The sequence below is a fragment of the Mus caroli genome, chromosome 1 (assembly GCF_900094665.2).
Source record: "Mus caroli chromosome 1, CAROLI_EIJ_v1.1, whole genome shotgun sequence".
NCBI lineage: Eukaryota > Metazoa > Chordata > Mammalia > Rodentia > Muridae > Mus > Mus caroli.
In genome coordinates, this window is record NC_034570.1 from 77562689 (window position 1) to 77576809 (window position 14121).

Consider the following 14121-nt stretch of genomic DNA (forward strand, 5'->3'; position numbering starts at 1 on the left):
CACATACACACACATACACTCACATACACACACATACACACACATACACACACATATACACACACATTCACACACATTCACACACATACACACACACAAAAATGGCCTGATGAATGGTGAATGTATCAATTATTAACTGATTCTTAAGATTTTATTAAGTTTGGGTTGGAATAAGTAACTCTTCATTTTCAGCTTATAAACTTGTGCACTGTAGGTTGTGTCTCGGACAGTGAGTACCTAATCTCTCTGACTACCATTTCTCCATCCGCACTCTCCAGTGACATCACCTACCTCACCCCAAGTGCCCACACATTAATAAACACTGGTACCAGAATGAGATGCAAAGAAGCGTGGCAAACGAGGAACTTTTTAGTCTCTCACTGTTTTACAACCATATCAAGATGTTCAAATGCTTAGAGAGCTTCAAGTTGCTTGTTCCATTCAAGAATACCCCATACTAATCAAGACTTGCCCTGTGATGGAAAACAAGCTACCAAGAATGCAGGCTGGTGAGCACATATCAACATAGATAATGATCATAAATAGGAGGCTCAGGTGCCTTTGCACAGCAGCTCGTATGGCTCACCCTAGCTTTTGCCTAAGTGACTTAACATATAACCCAGAGCAATGGCGCCCATCTCAAGACATACTTGTATGATTGCTTTCTGAAACATACATACACACTACTTGCCTAAGAATATCATTTTCCCAAACCAAAAAAAAAAAAAAAAATGGTGGACTGCAACAACAGGTACATCCTAACATCAGAAAGCAAGCCAGGAGGTATGACTGGCTCATATGCACTTCCTTCCTCCAGTCCTTAAGTATATGCAGACTGATAGGTTCAAATGAGAGCCCTTTATCCGACAGCTGGACAAAGAATTGTTTGCCCATCCCCTAACCGATGCGTGTACATTCTCCAGAGAGACATCACTGACTACTGACTAAGTAAATCTTACCTGGAAGACAAAGGCAAGTGAAATTGCTCCCATCCTGCTTCTCGTTTACATCAATACAGCTCGCCTCATTCTGGCAGGGTTTCCTCTGGCAGGCATCAAATTCTTCACAGAAGGTGCCAATGTACTGGTCCTGGCAGGTGCAGGAAAAGGTTGCCTAAGACACAAAAATACAGAGTATGTTACACTTGAATACAATACTCTAAAACATGTGCTTTGGGCGGAACTGAAGGCTTAAATGTCCCATGTCCTCTTATAGAGATATCAATACTAAGTGATTTAATCATTCAACTTCGTCATAATCTGTTTAAATTGTGTTTTATGGGAAATAGTATGTGGCTCTTTGCAGTTCAATTTTTGGACATTTATTTTTATAGTTTATTCATATTTATCCCAACCACTTCCAACCTTCCAAGGATAGGAATAGAAAGAACAACTAGTTTTAAACTAAAAATGATGTTTTGCTGACCCATAGGAATGGCAGCTTTGCCGAAGTATACCACCTTTAGCCATCCAAATTAGGTACCATGTCAACCAGCTCAAATCCTCAGCATAGATGGTACTCACACCCCAAATGTTACCAGCTGTCCTACTTGGCCCATCTTTCCAGGGCATCAGGAGGATTCCCTGTATCACTTTATAATTGATCTCAAAATACAACCAGTCAGAATCCCTGGGAACAAGGGAAAATTAAAGAATCTGATTCAAGATACAAGCATTTCACTCATGACCTTAGTACAGTGCTACAATTCAAACATCAGACTCAAAGAAATGACTTTGACTTGAAATTTTATATCTGAAGAAGCTGAAAAGCCCAAATAAAACTGGACCTTCCCAAGCCCCTATTGCTGAAGACACCATAAACCTCAGACACAGTGCTCAGAGGACCAGAGCTGGATCTAACTTGAAAGCCTCCTCTCTGGGGACTAGCTTTCATGGATCCAGAAATGCCATGCAAGCTTCCAAAGAATGGAAGCACCCAACAGTCCTACCCAGTTATGACACCTGTGAACCACAAGCATCATGGCACAATAACCCTAAAGGTGTAATAGAGGCATAGTTCAAGAGCAAACAACAGCTCTCTAATTGAATTTAAGACCTGTTCAACAAGAGGGAAATTAAGCTTGGTTCTGGAAACCTAGCCATCTACTAATGACGTCACAGACCTTGGAGTATCACCACCACTCTACTAAACCAGCAAAATCCCTAACTATCCTCTAAATGGTTATCATCATATCGACAGAGAAGGACACTTCTCACCCTCCATCAAGGACACTTCTCTTTGCAACAGACAAGACCATCATGGAAAACCACAACTATTAACATGTAGAGTTATAGAGCCTGGTAACTACATGTACAATACAACTCTTGCATGTAAGGCTCCAGGATCATAACTGAAGAAACTATGAAGAGACTGCAACAGCCAGAGAAACGGAAAATTTGCTGTGAGATCGTTTCTCCTAGAAAATGTCAGAGAAGCTACATGTGATGGCTTGTATATGCTTGGCCTAGGAAGTGGCTCTATTAAAAGGTGTGGCCCTGGGCTGGAGAGATGGCTCAACAATTAAGAGCACTGACTGTACTACTAGAGGTCCTGAGTTCAATTCCCAGCAACCACATGATGGTTAACAGCCATCTGTAATGGGATCTGATGCCCTCTTCTGGTGTACTCATATAAATAAATCTTTTTTTAAAAAATATTTTTTTAAAAAGAGAAGGTGTTGCCCGTTGGAGTAGGTGTGTCACTGTAGGTGTGGGTTATAAGACCCTCATCTAGCAGCCTTCAGATGAAGGTGTAGACCTCTCAGCTCTTCCTGCACTGTGCCTGTCTAGATGCCTCCATGTCCCTACTCCCAGCCCCCACTTTGATGATAATGGACTGAACCTCTGAACCTGTAAGCCAGGCCCAACTAAATGTTGTTCTTTATAAGACTTGACTTGGTCATAGTGTCTGTTCACAGCAGTAAAACCCTAACTAAGACACTACACCTGTAAACTGTCACCACCGTGACTGCCTAATATGTTCTGAAAAAGGATGATGACAGCAACAGACATGTTCCTATGTTGTAGGAGGAGAAACGCTCATAAGGTCTCAACCCTAGATGAAGAACTACGAGCAACTAAGGAATGCTGAGAGTGGGGGCAACAGTCTTCCCAGGGAAGAACACCATGTGGTTATCCAATACGAAATGATCAGCACTGAAAACATTTATACAAGAAACTTTATGCAGACTGGGGCTGTGTTTATATTTATAAAGTATATTTAGGAGTATGAGTGTGTGTGTGTGTGTGATAGCAATTAAAGAAAGGAAAGACATAAAAAGGCAGGGTTCTGAGAGGGCTTAGGAGGGTTTAGGAGGGAAGAAAGGGAAGGGAAATAGAAATTGGACCTTCCTATAGGCATAAGGAAAGTGCAGACCTGGCTCCAAAGCTTATGCAAAGTAACATAGACCACCATGAAGACTGGGAGAGGCAAGAGAGAAGAATAGTATTGACTGTTGAGCCAGAAAGCATGTAAGGGGCAGAGTTAATGGACATCTAAAGTGAAACTATATCTTGCAGACATAGCAAGACTGCTGTATGCACAAATTCACATCAGCTATGACTGTCTGAGCAAGAAAGAGCGCCTCAAGATCAAGCCAGTTGAAATCTCCACGTGGAGGGAGAGGAGCCCATCCCTGGCTGGGGAGCTCTTGGCAAGGGATGGCTGTGGTGAAGGGAAAAGCCAGGTTTCTTTGGGGCAAGGTCCCTGAAAGGTTCCAGGAGATGCTCCTGTGCCCACTATACACTGGCAGTGCTAAGTAAACAGTATGTTTCAAAAATAGAGCTTAGTAGGTCGGGATGAAAAAGCAGTGGGAAGGAACAGAAAAGAGAAGGGGATAGATGTGGTGAAAATGTATGAAATTATCAAACAATAAAAAGGAAAACTTTAAAGTGTGTCTTTATAATATGGAGATATGCTATCACTAAAGCCCTCGGGTCTATAGAAATGGAAGTACCCATAGAATAGTCAGGAAGGAAGGAAGGAAGGAAGGAAGGAAGGAAGGAAGGAAGGAAGGAAGGAGAGAAAGAGAGAAAGAAAGAGAGAAAGAAAAGAAAGAAAGAAAGAAAGAAAGAAAGGAAGGAAGGAAGGAAGGAAGGAAGGAAGGAAGGAAGGAAGGAAAGAAGNAGAGAAAGAAAAGAAAGAAAGAAAGAAAGAAAGAAAGGAAGGAAGGAAGGAAGGAAGGAAGGAAGGAAGGAAGGAAGGAAAGAAGGAAGGAGAGGAAAATGGGATGGAAGAAAGAAGGAAGGAAAGGGGTGGGAGGAGGGGAGGGGAGGAGAGAGAGAGAGAGAGAGAGAGAGAGAGAGAGAGAGAGAGAAACACCTAGAGTAATGAATTTAAACTTTCCAGAGTGACAACCTGAAAGGTAATATAGTCCTCAACATTTACCCGTAGCTTAGTAGTACATCTGTATTTGCCTTCTTATTATGTCATGTTCTGCCTTTATTATATTGAAAGAATAAATCTACTTGGCTAAATTAGTTTAAAGAGAAAAAAAGATCTAAAGAAACAAAAGCGCATTCCTTGGATTGCTCCTCAAGTCCTAAACATGGGTAGGCATTGCTAGGAAGGGGTGTAGAGTTTTAGTGTCCTGCAGGGACATGTGTGTGCAAGTGAGTGTGCTAGTGTATGCACATGCACAAGGAGGCCATACCTTGGGTGTAGTGTCTCAGGTACTGTCCATTATTTCTTTTGAAAGGATCTTTCACTGGCCTGGAGCCTACCAAAAAGGCTAGGCTGGCTTCCCAGCAAGCCCCAGGAATCTTCCAGTCTCCACTTTCCCAGCACTGGGATTACAAGCAAGCACCACCATACCAGTAAGTCCTGGGGATCAAATTTAGGTCTTGATTCTTCTGGTCTTGCAAGCACTACAGTTACTGGGCCATCTCCATAGCACTATGGCAGACTTCTATGACCACTCTTCCACAGCGCCACCTCCAGTCTCTGTCCCCCATCTACTTCCTATCCCTTACCCCAGATTCCTGTTCTAATATTTGTTATTGCTGTTGCTTGATCATGTTAAAGCTGGCCTTAAGGTGATAAACCTCCTGCCTTAGCCCACTAAATGCTGGTATTCCACCCAGGACTCCATCAGCACAATCAGGTGCCTACCTTCCTCCTGGAAAAGGCAGAACTGTTCATACTTCTCTTTAATATACTTTGTCTCTCAACCCAGTTTCCTCACTATGGTTCATTTCTTGATAATACTTCTATACATTCTGATTTCTTTTTTGAAGAGAGTGCCCTCATTCCATCCTCCTGATGACCTCACTGTCACCATTCCTGACTAAGAAGCCAGGATTTTGCTACCAGTCATCACACTGACTTTCCTCCATGGGTCAGTCTTGAATTGAGTCTCAAGGTTTTCTGAACCATGGAAAACAGAACAGAGATCATATCAGTTGCAAAGAATAATGTCACCCTTCCCTGGAACTCGGTCACATCAGCAGCTGCTTTATTTTGATCACAAGGATGTTTTAAGAATTTACCCCATAGTGGGAGGCTGCAATGAAAGTTGAATCATATTGATGCCATTTTAGGTTCTATATAAATTATTATTGCCTTCATCTGTGTCTTGTTATTATATAAATTGAATGTCTAGATTTCCTAGCATTGATTCAGCTTTATGCTCCTGGAACATAACACACTGAAGTCATTCTGAAAAATGGCTTTCATTTGACTTTGATTCTGTTCATCATTGTACATATAGTGCCTTCCATTCCTGCCCTCCTGTCCCCATCAGACCCACTTTCTAAGAAAACCTATCCCTGTACATGAGATCATGTTTCACACCATAAAAGGGTGCCCTTCACAAATGGCTGGCCAGTGACCAGCCCATTTTAAAACCCATCCCATGGACAGACACCAATCCCACACAGTATTACTGATGCTTTATTGTACTTGCAGACAAGAGCCTAGCATAGCAGCCCTCTGAGAGGTGCAGCTGACTGAGACAGACACAGATACCCACAGAAAAACTTGGACAGAGGCCAGAGACCCCTGTGGATGAGTTAGGAGAAGGATTGAAGACCCTCAAGGAGATGGCAATCCCACAGGAAGACCAGCAGTGTCTACTAACCTGGATCCCTGGGAGCTCCCAGAAACTGAGCCATTAACCAGAGAGCATACATGGACTGGTCTGAGGCCCCTAACTCATGTATAGTAGAGGTCACATCTGGCCTCAGTGGGAAAGGATGCTCCTAATCCTGCAAAGACTTGAGGCATCAGAAGGGTAATATGGGGGAGGGGGGCGCAGTGCCCTCTCAAAGGTGAAGGCAAGGGAGTATGGGCAAGGAACTCTGCAAGGGGGGACTGGGAGGTGACAACATTTGGATGTAAATGGTGCCCTTTATAACAAACAGTTGATTCAAGGACCAGCAGTAGTCCTCAACTTCAGACAACCAAGCAATAGGCCAAACAATAATATACAACCTTGAAAGTGATCAAACTGCCAAGGATTGTGCAGTTTCTTTCTGTTAAGGAACAGAATGAGTTCCTGTTTGATCTGAGCAACCAAATCTCCTTTAGTTCAAGGACATGGTCTTCCTTAGACACTAGAACAGCTGGAGTCAAAGCAGCCAGCTTTCTTCTTCAGTGAGAGCTGTGTTCTCTGCCCTGTGTATCACCTCTCAGAGCACTTCCTGGTGACCAGACATCTCCTCTGCACTGGACCAGGAGTTTCTGGACCCATCTGGCTTTCCATGATGCTAGGCTTTCCTGTTGGTTGTTCTTACAGAGACACTGAGTGGCTGAAGTTTTATGAGGACTGATCGAAACAAAGCCTTTAAATAGGAAACTCCCTTTTCTAGAATTACAGTGTAAGAAAAATCTTTTGTTTTCTCAAACACAAAAGAAAGCACACGTTCCATATTTACCAGTTGTGTCTGGAGCCCTTTGTGCATAGGGAAATTTGTGACTGCCTTTGAAATCTATAATAGATGCTGGGCACACACCCTACACAGACAGGATTCCTGTGGTGGGAAATTGCCATATGCCATTGGCGTAGGCAGCTGTTGTCTAGAATTTACTTGGTTTGTATCCAGACATTCTATGCTACAGATGAATTGTTTTAGATATTTGAGAGATGCATTTTGCACATAGCTTATCCAGTGAGTGTCATGGAAGATATGTTGTTCGTAAACATAAATTATTAAAAGCCCCCAAATCAAATATTATTGAGTTGGCTTTTATTTGAATTTAAAGATAAAACAGAGAGAGGCACATGCTTTAGTTGCTTCGCTTTAAGCAAGGGCATTGAAAGAAATTGATAAGAAACTGCTAAAGCGATTGCTTTTGACAAAGCAAAACACTAAATGGATTTTAATGCTGTTTGATGAGGAAGGAAGGAAATTAACAGATGTTTAGATATCCATAAACATGAAAAGTTTTTTTGCTAAATCTTCGCATCTTCTACAGCATAGATCCTTAAAGTTGGATTTCTTGCCAGAGCAGCAACCTTCCCTGTAATATGGAAAGGTTTAGTTTGGATGAAGGATAAGCTCAGTGCTGAACTGCTTGCTCCTGTCAGATCCATGGAGAACAGGTAGCTGATGCTTTCAGCTGTGTAGTGACCTCATCAAGTTCCAATCCAACGGCCACACACATGGCCCTGGTTAAACTAATTGGGTTACAAAACAAAAACAAAAGTCACAACTGGAAAAGGGACTTCCGATAGGGATCAGAGGGACATAAGAGGGAAGGGGCAGTCAGAGTACATTATACACACCTATGAAGTTATTAAAGAACAAGCTCAACTTATAAAGGTGTTGGTTTTATAGTTTCAAGGCAGTTGACTTATAAGACATTGTGAATATACATAAAAGGAGAAACTGCGCTGGCATATTTTAATGTAGAACTATTGTTTAACTACTGAAAGCTACCAAATATTCTTGAGAAAGCTAATATGCTACTCATAATAATGCTAATCCAGGTCCGATTAATGCCGCCGGCATAAGAGACAGAGCAGATGTCTTTCAAGTTAGTAGCTCACCTAAATTACAGAAAGATACTTCCTTGTCAAAATATTGCTCATGTATAAGTAAATGTAATTCTGAAGTAAAATGAAAAGTGGCGTTCGGGGATTCATTTTCAAGCGCAGGATAGGAGATCAATTTTCCTCAACAGCTTGAAGTCAAATATTCTATTTGTATATTAATGAGTCTTTCTCAGTGAGGAGTTCCAAGTTAAAGAAATGTTCAGTGTGGCTGGAGAGATGGCTCAGCCGTTGAGAGCACTGGTTGCTCTTCCAGGGGTCCTGAGTTCAATTCCCAGCAACAACATGGTGGCTCACAACCATCTGTAATGGGATCCGATGCCCTCTTCTGATGTGTCAGAATACAGTTATAGTGTACTCATATACATTAAAAAAATGAACAAATCTAGAAGAAGGGGAAGGAGAGAAGAAATGTTTAATAATCCACGTACTCACTTAACCACCCATTCATTGAATGCCAACTTCAATCCAGGAACTGTTCCTGGAGGGTTGGAGAAAACAGGGATTTTTCTTTTTCTTTTTCTTCTTTGTTTATTTTTTATTTTGTTTTGTTTTGTTTGAGATAGGGTTTCTCTGTGTAGTCCTGGCCGTCCTGGAACTTGCTCTGTAGACCAGGCTGACCTCGAACTCACAGAGATCTCCCTGCCTCTTCCTCCTGAGTGCTAGCATTAAAGTACCAGCACCTGACTGAAAACCATACTTTAAAGAAGACTGCTGACATAGCAACAGCTGGAGCTAGATGCTGATTCGGAAAGGAGGGGGGTGGGGTGGGCGTGTACAGAAAGATACTCCAGGAAAAGTGAACTAGCAGTGAAAAGACTTCCAGAAGAACGTTCCAGATGTCAGTGTGGTCAGATTAGAGCAAGTGACAGAGAGTAGTAAGACATGACGAAGTACAAATAATCATATATGAGGTCAAACAGGGCAGTGGTTTTCTGGGACTATTTGCCCCACAGGATACATTTAGCAATATCTGGAAAGATGCCCCACAGTCACAACTGGAGACTTGCTATTAGCATCTAATGAGAGGAGTTTAGGGATGCTGCTAAGCACTGTTCAGTGTTCCTTAAGGATTGGCCCTGTCCCAAATGTTGATGGTGTCAATATTGAGAAACATTGTTGGAGACAGCCTTAGAAGCTTTGACCTCTGGCATGGTATAAAACTTAGGGAAGGACATACCAAAAGAGACCCAGAAGGATGCTGGCCCAGTAATATGCTCGATATTATGTTACAGTGCTTGATATTTTGTTGCCTTGTCTCTTTGCTATAAATTACTTTATCCACATACTTACCAACCCTGATGGTCCACAGCCTCCTTAGGATAGAATTGGAGAGCCACCTAGGAGCATTAAATTTAATGCTCCATATAACTAAATCTCCATATAACAGCATCAGTCCTACTATCTTAGGGGATTCTCCAAACATGTGCAGTATCTTTATACCACACTATAAAATAACCTGTTCTTATCAGATCATTTGGAATAGATGCTGCCCAGCACTTATATGTTAACTACACTCAATCAGTGAGCACGCTTTGAACCCACCATGTGTCATGATGCCATGGGTTCTAGAGAAGTGATGAAGGACAGAAGGAGACTCTGCCTGCTTGTAGAGCTTACCTTGTAATGTAAGAGATGGACACATTCTTTGGAAGGGAACATCCTATTATGACAACAGATACACCCTGCCACATAGTGCTAAAGAATGTAGATCAATACGAAAGGACAGGGAATTTGGTAGAGCATGGATAGACTCTGATCTCATTTAATGGCTGATGGAGAGGACAAATGTCTTCAAGAATTATACAGGTGTAGAATTTAACTGATCATGGTGGTTCATGCCTATGATTCTAGTAGGCAAAGGCAGGAGGATTAGCATGAGTTTGAGGCCAGCCTGGACTACAGTATAAAACTCATAGAAACAAAAAACCAGATAACATACACCTGTAATCCTGGCACTTGGTGGATAGAGGTCAAAGGATCAGGAGTTTAAAGTCATCCTTGACAGCATAACAGGTTCAAGGTCAGTCTGGGATGTATGAAACGCTGCCTCAGAACGGAAGGAAGGAAGGAAGGAAGGAAGGAAGGAAGGAAGGAAGGAAGGAAGGAAGGAAGGAAGGAAGGAAGGAAGAATTCTTCCTCAGTATAATCAGAAATTTTCATTACTCTTATATCAAGCTGGCCATCAGAGCCAGACTCCTAGTCATAATCTCGTGATCATCTGCAAAATTGCTTTCACTGAGTTGCTACTTCAACTTACATCCTCAGTTGAGTACTAGAAGCACCCATAAGAAGCATGCCTACAGTTGCATTTACCCTTGAGGATGTCGTCAAGAACAGCACACACCATATACTATGTGAAGTACCGTGAGCAGGTCTTACCCAGGGAAACTCACTGATGTTAAGAGTGACATGTCTTACTTATGAACAGAGCATACAACATGAACACTCAGCGCTCCCATCTGAACTATGCTAAGTCATACGAAGCTCATGTTTGAGTACTACCTAGAGCCCTGTGGCACGCATGGCTGCTTCCTCTTCCTAACTCAGCTCTTGCCACCTGACTTATGGAGGTCTCTATTCTGACCTAGACTGGGTTTCTTTTGGTGTTATTTAACACTGAAAATATTTTATAATATAGAGCTTAATATATAAGTTCGCCCACTAGAATCATAAGCCTGAACCAGCATGCTCAGTTAAATTCTACACCTGTATAATTCTTGAAGACATTTGTCCTCTCCATCAGCCATTAGATGAGATCAGAGTCTATCCATACTCTACCAAATTCCCTGTCCTTTCATATTGATCTATATTCTTTAGCACTATGTAGCAGGGTGTATCTGCACCCTCCAGGATGCCTCTGAAGGCCCCAGCCTACCTTGAATATTTTATTGTCTTTTTTTACATCTTCACAAAATCTCACTACTAAGAGACAGACCAGACAGCCTAGAAATAACCATTCTGAGCAACTGTATTTCTCTCTTTAAGACTCAGAACTTGGGACTAAAGAGATGGCTCAATGGTTGAGGGCATTTGTTCTTTCAGAGGAACAATTTCAGTGGTTCAATTCTAGTTCTAGGGGATCCAATGCCCTCTTCTGGCATCCATGGGCATCAGGTACACACATATTGCACAGACATACATGAAGGCAAAACACCTGAATACATAGAACAAAAATAATATTTAAAAATAAAAATAAGGAAGAACCAAATTCTGTTACTTTCTCCATAGGAAAAGTACATGGAAATCACACTTGGTTTTGATGTCCTGTGACATCAATGTGAACATAAAAATACCAGCTGTCTAGATATTGAATTTTATTGTTGGTAAACTTTGCTTATGTAGAATTAGCTCATTAACTTGCCCTGTATCTGTCAGGAGAGGTATTCACAGATCCATTTTATAAAATGCAAACAGACTCAACAGATAAATCAGATAAATTGACTTAAGCTAGCAAGTAGACAGTCAAAGTTGAAGCTCATATTGTTGGATCCCAAGTCCCTTTCCATTCACAGCTAGCTGTTCACTGTGACCATCAGTGCATTCCCAGGTGTAGTATGGCACTGTGAGACACCCTCCATCCATACTCTGAAGGAAGCCCAAGCAAGTGGCTAAATTTCAGTGCCTGATCTGGGTTTCTACGCCCTGTTCCCATTCCTTTCTTACTGACCGTCTTTCCATCCCATTGCCTGGAGTCTCTAACTTTCTTGAGAATATCACATTTATCTACATAAAGTGTCATGATAAGGCATAAACAGTCTTTCTGTTGGATGAAAATGTCTCTTGTCTAAGTACAAGACAAGTGAATGGACTTGTACAACTGTTATGGCTGAACGGGGAGTGTTCCTTAAAAGTCTCATATGGGGAAGACTTGGCCTCAGGGAAAGTAACTGGAATACAAGGGCTCCGCCTTCGTCAGGGATGGGTACATCTGTGGATCATGATTTGATATTGTTATTGAGAGGCAGTAGCAACCAGAGATGGGTCCCATTCGATTAAGGAAACAGGTCACTGGGAGTGTGTCCTTGAAGGCTATCCCTCGTCACTTATCTCTCTCTTTTCTTTCCTCTTGTCCTGCTTCTCTGTCTGGTCCCTATGAGGTAGGTGACCAGCTCTCTCCCCTCATGCCCTTCCACTGTGAAGTTTCTGCTTTGCCACCAAGTGCCTAGGAGTGAAGGAACCAGGCCACATGAACTCTGAAACCATAACCCAAACTAAGTTGTTCCTCCTTTAAAAGTTCCTCACGTGTATTTGTCATGGAAACAAAAAGCCAGACTTATATGACAGCTTCAGCAATACTTTGCCAAAGGGGAGGTACTTAAATCTAAGATTGCAGCAGTTATATGGAATGTTGGTGTTTCATTAAATGGAGACAAGTAAGCAGATGTTGCAGGAGGGTTATATACAAGATCCACATCCTCTCTCTGTGTTTCTGTCTCTCTGTCACTCTCTCTGTCTCTCTGTCTCTCTGTCTCTCTGTCTCTGTCTCTCCCTCCCTCCCCTGCCCCCTCTCTCTCTTTTTCTGTTTCACTCTCTCTCCCTCCCTCCCCCCACCTCTATTTCTATCCTCACCTCTCCACGTGGATTTTTTTAATGCCATCACAGGTTCTTCCACTGGTTTGTACTGACCACTGGTCCATATAAAGGGCCTAACTAGAACAAATGTGAAAGAGCATCCTCAACCAAGAGGTGCCTAACAGGTCCCCGTGTCTGTGGAGATGCAGCACAGATGCTTTAACCTACGTTGCTATACAAGGCTGTCCCAGGCAACACTGATTTACATTGGAGACCAGCTGGACTGCAAAGGACATCTGGGTTATTCCCAGTTAGGCATCTGGAGGTTGGCAAGGACAAAACTTGTCTACTGAGTTGATGATTGTGGATCCAAACAAAGGAGACACACTGCTCTATACTTTCATATATGCTGAAATTTTCCATAATGAAATGTGTTATTTTTATTTTGAGAGTCTGGCTAACGACCAAGAAAAGAATATAAAACGTTGAAACCTTAGAATCCACTTCAGCACCACATCCAGCTCACCCTTGGAGAACCAGCTGCTGCTGCGGTTAAAGGACGGTGGTGGGGAGCATCCTGTGCCAGTGCCACTCCAGAGATTTATTTCATAGCCATATGTGCAGGAAAAGCTGCCCTTGCCCTATGGGACTGACATATTTTCTCCATGTAGACATGGATCAGGAAACAGAACACATTTCCATCAAAGCAGCCCAATGTGGCCTGAAAAGAGGGGTCAGCCAAAGGAAAGTGGAGGTGTGGCCACTGCTCTGAGTCCCCACAAGCCAGGGGTCAGGAATGGGGCACACCCAGTCTGAGCCTCATCTGGAAGAGAAGCCTTCCAGCCTACAGTGACTATGAAGACTTCACTATGCTAACTGCAGCACTGAGAGGTAAGTAACGTCTGGAATTTTCTTACTCCTAGCTTTTGGAAGCATTTCAGGAACCACTGTCTATAAAGATGATTTCAGGAATGAGAGTTTTCAGCAGATCTATTTGCAGAGAGGTTGTATCACTGTAAATGAGCATTAGGTTAGGAGGTGGAGAGTCCCAACTAGCTTCTGTCACTCATATAACCACACAGCAGGAACCACATTCCAGCCCAAACTATCCAGATGTCCCCAAAGGCACTGAATTTGTGGCAATCAAGACTTTCAGAAATTTTGTCATATAATCTTCAGCTAAGAACCCATTAGCCTACCCCCTTCTGCTCTGAAAATCAGACTCTATGGACACTGGACCTGAAATTACAGAACTGATAAACACTAGGAGTAGAAAACTCTAACCATTGCACTGGGGAGATGGCTCAGCGATGAAGAATGCTTGCTGCATGTGCAACCATGCATAAAGAATTTGACTTCAGACCCCAGCACCCATGAAACAATAACCCCAGCTTTAGTGAAGCAGAAATAGGAAGAAACCTAGCAAATCTTGCTGGTTTCCAATCTAGTCAGAAAAATTCAAGACCCAGGTTTGGGGAAAGACCCAACCTCAAAGGAATAGGTAGAGGGTGATAAAGAGAAAAGCTGACATACTTTTTTGGCCTGCACATAACACACAGACATAGACACCGACATACACATTCTCTCTCTCTCTCTCTCTCTCTCTCTCTCTCTCT

The 14121-nt window shown here is 42.4% G+C and overlaps 1 protein-coding gene across 1 annotated transcript in view; it reads right to left on the reverse strand.

Moving 5' to 3' along the window:
• Dner (delta/notch like EGF repeat containing) overlaps positions 1 to 14121 on the reverse strand; it is a 301982-nt gene that overhangs the window by 111642 nt on the left and 176219 nt on the right. Inside the window, exon 6 of the mRNA XM_021173483.2 lies at positions 960 to 1113. Within this exon, the coding sequence (XP_021029142.1) occupies positions 960 to 1113 (154 nt within the window). The remainder of the gene's footprint in view (positions 1 to 959; positions 1114 to 14121) is intronic.